Source organism: Notolepis coatsorum, assembly GCF_963971535.1.
Source record: "Notolepis coatsorum genome assembly, chromosome: 7".
NCBI lineage: Eukaryota > Metazoa > Chordata > Actinopteri > Aulopiformes > Paralepididae > Notolepis > Notolepis coatsorum.
This window is the reverse complement of record NC_140171.1, coordinates 7,895,848-7,903,347: the sequence shown is the minus strand read 5'-3', so window position 1 is coordinate 7,903,347 and position 7,500 is coordinate 7,895,848. Positions and strand designations below refer to the sequence as shown.

Here is a 7,500-nt window from a genome sequence, read left to right as displayed (position 1 = left end):
ATGAGAAAATTGAATTGTGAGATAACAGTAGAAACAGTATTGCTATAATACTACAAAATACAATTACTGTGAAGCAATACGCCACAGAGGAAGAACAATGTCATAGTTTCTTTGTCACTATTTCTTAATAAAATATTATCCGGGGCTTCCCATTGGTTCCTGGTTTATCTGGGAGGCTGACCGTGGGGGATGTGGAGTAAGTGATTGGTTTAAGTGCGTACCTTTGGTTTCATTCTCTAAGTCTTTGAGTGTTTGGATGAAGGCTAACTGGCAGTCATCCAGAGGCCAGCTGTTATAACGGACCTCCGCCTGCACCAAGTATTTATGACCCTGGGAAACAAAATACACACATAGTCCACTGTTGTTATTATTACATATCACTGAACACAATGATACTGTGACAGATGGATATAAACATGTACGTATAAGTCCAGAAACGACAACAATACCAATGTCTTCACGGGCGGCTGGTCGTCATCCAGGGGGTCTGTCCCTGCAGCGGTGCCCTTCTGCCCCTCTCGTCCCTGGGGAGTATCTGCGGCCTTGCTCCCCCTGGTCAGGATGGAGGATCCCTCTTGGCTCCCCTCCTCATCTATAACAGAGTAAATGTGTACTGTGCTTTAGTGTGCTAAAATAGGAAAAGGTCTTACTACCGCTGAGGGTGTTAAAATGACGTTCTATTTCTTAATTTGATAACTATCTGGAAAACATGCTACCAGAATGGAGAGTACTTATATTATAATTACAGTTTTTTTTATTTTCTATTATTATTTCTTATACGGTTTTTTATGGTATGTTCTGTGTTTATTATTTTTGTTATTGCTAATGTCATTGTTGTTATTATTATTGTGGTATTGTGAGGTCTTGTTATTGTTACTGTATTGTGTTTGTCTTGTTTTGTGTACAAAAAGAAATAAAAAGATTTGATAAAAAAAAAAAATAGGAAAAGGTTTCAGAATTGCCCCTTCTCTCAGTGACATGACATGAGAGTGAGCTGAAAGAAAGAGGGTTACCGGGAGTTTGTGTTGGTCACGCTTCTAGCCCCACTGGTAGACTCTACTGTATGTCACTACTATGTAGGAGCTCTGCAGGTTTGTGTTGGTCATGCTTCTAGCCCCACTGGTAGACTCTACTGTATGTCACTACTATGTAGGAGCTCTGCAGGTTTGTGTTGGTCATGCTTCTAGCCCCACTGGTAGACTCTACTGTACGCGTGATTACGAAACCTAGCCGCATTTCTCGGAGACGCTCTCTGATTGGCCACTGACGCGTTTGCCCAATCCGTGACGAGCTGTGTCTTTGCCCATTTCCGTGTCAAACAGCCTGCAAACTACCTGGTGTTCTATCGCCATGCTCTAAGACAAACTCTAACCTTAACCAACTTCGAAAGAGTGCCTAAGCTTAACCAGTGTAGAAACAGGCGTCGGCCAATCAGAGAGCGTCTCCGAGAAATGCGGTTAGGTTTCGTAATCACGCCTACTGTACATCACTACTATGTAGGAGCTCTGCAGGTTTGTGTTGGTCACGCTTCTAGCCCCACTGGTAGACTCTACTGTACATCACTACTACTGGTGATGGGCAACAGTAGCTCAGGAGGTAGAGTGGTCGTCTGGTAATCGGAAGAGTTACGGTTTGAGTCCCGCTCCTCCCGACAGTGTGTCAAAGTGTCCTTGAGCAAGGCTCTTAACCCCTAACTGCTCCACCATCCTGTGTGTGAGTGAATGGGTGAATGTGAGGCATACAATTGTAAAGCGCTTTGGATAAAAGCGCTACATAAGTGCAGTCCATTTACGTAGGAACTCTTTTCCCCAAGGATGACTTGACTTGAGCCTATACTTGACCTCACCCTGCAGGAAGGAGGGCTCGCCTCATCCAGTGTTCCCAAACCCCCCGCGTGACTCACCTTTGTCGGACAGGAAGCGGAACACAGGAATGACCACGTGGCCTCTCCCAGTGTTGCTGGCCACCTCCTCCTCCCGGTCCAGAACAGACAGACGGATCAGAACGTCCCGCTTGGACGTCTGAAACTGGACCGTTCCCATGTGGTCTTCTGTGACCTGGACAGAGAAGCTGTGGGACATTCAGCACGGTTGAGCTACTACTAGTGTCTCATGGCTGAGCTAGTGTCTCACGGTTGAGCTACTGCTAGTGTCTCACGGTTGAGCTAGTGTCTCACGGTTGAGCTAGTGTCTCATGGTTGAGCTACTGCTAGTGTCTCATGGTTGAGCTACTACTAGTGTCTCATGGCTGAGCTAGTGTCTCACGGTTGAGCTACTGCTAGTGTCTCACGGTTGAGCTAGTGTCTCACGGTTGAGCTAGTGTCTCATGGTTGAGCTACTACTAGTGTCTCATGGCTGAGCTAGTGTCTCACGGTTGAGCTACTGCTAGTGTCTCACGGTTGAGCTAGTGTCTCACGGTTGAGCTAGTGTCTCATGGTTGAGCTAGTGTCTCACGGTTGAGCTAGTGTCTCATGGCTGAGCTAGTGTCTCATGGTTGAGCTACTGCTAGTGCGCACCAATTTTTTAAACACTTAGGTGTCATCACCCCACATGAAGAAAGTAACTGGTTGATCATTCATTTTAGTGAAGACAGCTGACCCAGGATCATCTGTACCTCCATAATACCAAAATAATTGACCAATATTCCTTTGTCTTACCGACATATGATGCTTTTGTTGTTGGGAATTTCCATTGGGAGCGATGGGCCTAAGTAAGCACGTAAGTTTTTGGGAATGTAATACTCCTGGAATTCCTTCACCACGAAGTTGCTGAGTGGGGCGTTGCGAGCCAGTTTGGCGAGGGGTTCCCTTGAGCCAATCAAACGCATTCTCCACTTGGCACCGACAGGGGGAGATTCAGGGGTGTACACCCATGCTACGAAGGTATAACCATGCTGTGAAGAGAGAGGCAGAAAACAGACAGAAATACATCAAGACATCTGTATTTACAGAGAGAGGCAGAAAACAGACTTAAATACATCAAGACATCTGTATTTACAGAGAGGCAGAAAACAGACAGAAATACATCAAGACATCTGTATTTACAGAGAGGCAGAAAACAGACTTAAATACATCAAGACATCTGTATTTACAGAGAGGCAGAAAACAGACAGAAATACATCAAGACATCTGTATTTACAGAGAGGCAGAAAAGAGACAGAAATACATCAAGACATCTGTATTTACAGAGAGGCAGAAAACAGACAGCAATACATCAAGACATCTGTATTTACAGAGAGAGGCAGAAAACAGACAGAAATACATCAAGACATCTGTATTTACAGAGAGAGGCAGAAAACAGACAGAAATACATCAAGACATCTGTATTTACAGAGAGAGGCAGAAAACAGACAGAAATACATCAAGACATCTGTATTTACAGAGAGAGGCAGAAAACAGACAGAAATACATCAAGACATCTGTATTTACAGAGAGAGGCAGAAAACAGACAGAAATACATCAAGACATCTGTATTTACAGAGGCAGAAAACAGACAGAAATACATCAAGACATCTGTATTTACAGAGAGGCAGAAAACAGACAGAAATACATCAAGACATCTGTATTTAGAGAGAGGCAGAAAACAGACAGAAATACATCAAGACATCTGTATTTACAGAGAGGCAGAAAACAGACAGAAATACATCAAGACATCTGTATTTACAGAGGCCTCCTTTACCACCACACGTATCTAGATTGTAGGGAAGCTACAATATGGTTTTTTGAGGCTGATACCGATATCCAATTTGCATGATGTAATCCGTCACTCCCCTGCCTTCATGGTGATACAGGCTTTGTAGCAGGAGGATCTACAGTCCACACAGACCTTGTTGGGTTTGTAGATGTGGGGGGAGACTTGGTTGAAGGCCATAGGCAGCTCCTCCCCCGTGTCGTTGTCTACGACGTGCAGCAGACAGGGTCTGACTGGGGAGTAGACCTTAGGGACCAGCAGCACCTCCTTCTGCACCAGGAACACCTCCCTGGAGGAACCAGGAAGAAGTCAAAGCAGAGTTCTAGCCTCGTTTCACACTGACGTCGCTATATAACCAGAAAGAACATGGGTGACACTTTATATACCTTAACTTAAACGGTGACACAATAACACCTGCAAATGATTTATAGATCTTTTAAGAATGTTTTACAAATGATTTGTTGAACATGAACAAATAAATGGAGGTACAGTATAGTAGTTTTTTCATATCCATTTTTCAAAGCATCTACAAATGTGTTACTACTACACATTAAACAACATTATTTAATGGTGAACAAATCAAGTACAAACAATGTTGATAATGAGTTGTAAATAATGTAGAACTAATTTGTCAATGTTATAAAAATATAGTTATAAATGATTCAATAATAATCTACGAATGTATATAAATGGTTTGTTCATGATTCGTTCATTATCTACAAATACCTTATAAAGGTCTTATGAGTGTTATTATAAAATGTTTTCTTCATTTCAAGTTTTAAAGATCCTAAAATCAATTGAAAGGGCGTCACATCTAAGCCATGTCTCTTTTCCTTGACAAACTATCGAAATGACCAGCTTGACTCACCGATCCCTCTCTGCAAGATGTTCTGTTTACATAAAAACATGATACAGTGAAATAGATGGAAGATGTGAGTGTGAGGATAGAGCGGGAGAAGCTTCAGTTCACCTTTATTCACCAGGGTAGGTTCTCTGAGCACAGGCCCTGCCTCACTCACCCAGTTCCACACTCAAGGGCACTTCAACAGTGGGGTTTTGAGGGATGGGGAGGCTGTTATTCATTCACTTAGAGGAGATGTTTGCTGCCGGCCAGGCGGATGGAACCGGCAACCTTTCAGTCACAAGCCTGCTTCTCTCACCTTCTCTAACCGCCGCCCCACAAGGTGCAGAGCTCAGGAGACGTCAGCAAGTAAACGACAACAACACGCCTGAGATACAAGCTGTTCACACCATGTCGTTACCAATTTGAGAATACTGTGCCAGCATTTAGAGCAATTTGTTTGTTTTAAACAAGCATGTTGTTTACTGCCATAAGTTTAACAGACTAAATCTGATGTCCGCAGATTGACGGGTGGGCGCTCACCTCAATTAAGAGGGCGGGGGGCCCTTGTTACCCGTTTAGATGAACCCCAAGACTCTCTATGGCGTTCTCCATGTTCTGAGATCGCCTGCTTTTGTTTCCTACAAGCATCTTGACATTATGAACTTCAGATGTTTTTGAAACAAGGTTGTTATTTTTTTCCCACTAATAATGGCGATGGTTGAAACAGGTGGGCTATTACTCATTTACATTTAGTCATTTAGCTGATGTTTTTATCCAAAGCGACTGTACAACAAGTCAGCAGGAAGCGCACATCTCTGGCGGCTAAGGGTAAGTAACATCTTTAGTCACACAGTGTCAAACTTGAGTGCTACAGTCTTGAGTGCATAGTAGACATATTAGCAGGGGTGTAAAGTACTTGAGTAATTGTACTTCGTTACAATACTTAAGTACTGTTTTGGGGGATTTGTACTTTACTCGAGTATTATTAGGTTTGTATACTTTGTACTTTTACTCCATTACATTTCAGAGGAAAAAAAACATACTTTTTACTCCTTACATTTAAAATGCAGACCTACAAAGTACAAAGTACAAATCTCACAGGTCCAACCATTTTAATTAGTATATTTTAATTGTGTATCTGGCCGAACTAACGTTAACGTTATTAATCCTGCGACCACAGGTAAACGGCCAATCAAATCCCCATCAATGGAAAATGAACCCACCCATACCCATGCTGATTGGTCCTTGTGCAACACTAGAAAGCGGGGATCTTTGATTAAACACCTGCTATCAGAAGAATAGACAGTCAGATCCGCATTATGCTGTGGTTAATATTGTGATATTATTCAGGGTACTCCAGTATTCTGTCTTTAATATTGTGATATTATTCAGGGTACTCGAGTATTCTGCCTTTAATATTGTGATATTATTCAGGATAATCCAGTATGCTGTGGTTAATATTGTGATATTATTCAGGGATACACCATTCTGTTTTTAATATTGTGATATTATTCATGCTGTGGTGTGAATGCCGTCCATGTTAGTTTACCTTCAATGGAGAAGTGCATTAAATTATTTGAATGCAAAAAAAAGTGTCCTCTGTTCTTTCATTTCAGCATGGTCTATCACAGAACACATTCCATTGTGGGCAGAGTGTATGCTTGGTTTCATTCCAGCCTTGCCTAAACACCAGCTGATGATTTCACTAATTGGCTCACCTCTTCAACTAACTCACCTGGTGCAATGTATAGTTAAAATGAAAACTTGGCCGATGATGGAATGAGTTTGAGATCCATGGTCTATCCCTTTCCAAAAAAGATTTTACTTTTACTTTTTAGTACTTAAGTACATTTAAAAGTAGGACTTTTTTACTTTTACTCAAGTGTGTTTTTAGACAGATACTTTGACTTTTACTTGAGTCATATTTTGAGACAGTACCCATACTTTCACTTAAGTATAATTTCTGGGTACTTTTTACACCCCTGCATATTAGCATAGTAGGTAGTAGTATAGGCATAGTACATAGTAGATGATAGTATAGACATAGTCGTATAGTAAATAATAGTAGAAGACAATAAGAAGGTTCATTTTCCTTTTTCAGATATTGATTGAAAAAGTGTGTTTTTAGTAGGGATGCTCGATATTGGCTTTTTTACCGATACCAATATACCGATATTGTCCAACTCTTAATTTCCAATACCGATATCAACCGATACCGATATATGCAGGGTTTCCCCCCCCTCAAAAAATGTAATAATTTCAGGTAATTAACATTACATATCTCTTGTTGTGGAATTAACACAACATTATGCATACTTTTGACAATAAATAAAATCTGAATTTGTTCTTACTTGCTTGCCTGGGTAAATAAAGGTTATAGAAATGAAAAAAATAAAATAAAAAAATTTGAAAACCGATACCGATATTTTCCGATATAACATTTTAATGCCGATATCGGCCGATAATATCGGTAGGCCGATAATATCGGACATCCCTAGTTTTTAGTCAACAGTGGAAAATTGGGCGGATGTTCCGCTGTCCTGACTGTGGTGAAGTTTGTTCCACCACTGTGGAGCGAGGACCCCTACACTCTGCTTCTCTCCCCCAGGAGCCCCAATAGGAGTGGGTATCAGGCGGCCAGAAGGCGCAGAGTGTGGGGGTCTTGAGGGTGTGTAGATCTCAGTGTGCATGGATGCACCCTAACCTGAAGACCAGGAGCCAGGAGCTGGCCGTGTGGAGCAGGGGGACCGAGTACTCGCTGAAGGTGATTCTGCTCGGCTCGTCCAGCTGACAGGGGTAAAGCGCTGCTGTCCTCTCAGAGTGACTGAACATGAACCTGTGGGGCGGGCCGACAGGGACAGGTGGAAGAGGAGAGCACGATGGGGACGTGAGTCAGGACGGATAGGAAACCAACACTGGAAAACCAACCAAAGAAAAGAAACAACGAGAGAATTCCATTCTTCTTCG

The 7,500-nt window shown here is 42.2% G+C and overlaps 1 protein-coding gene across 1 annotated transcript in view; it reads right to left on the bottom strand.

Annotated features, from left to right (window-relative positions):
* LOC311232609 (androglobin-like) overlaps positions 1-7,500 on the bottom strand; it is a gene marked incomplete at both ends in the record, with an annotated part of 44,050 nt that overhangs the window by 11,605 nt on the left and 24,945 nt on the right. Inside the window, 6 exons of the mRNA XM_084319469.1 lie at positions 222-330; positions 450-592; positions 1,904-2,070; positions 2,741-2,892; positions 3,825-3,978; positions 7,238-7,369. Coding sequence (XP_084175595.1) covers positions 222-330; positions 450-592; positions 1,904-2,070; positions 2,741-2,892; positions 3,825-3,978; positions 7,238-7,369 — 857 coding nt within the window. The remainder of the gene's footprint in view (positions 1-221; positions 331-449; positions 593-1,903; positions 2,071-2,740; positions 2,893-3,824; positions 3,979-7,237; positions 7,370-7,500) is intronic.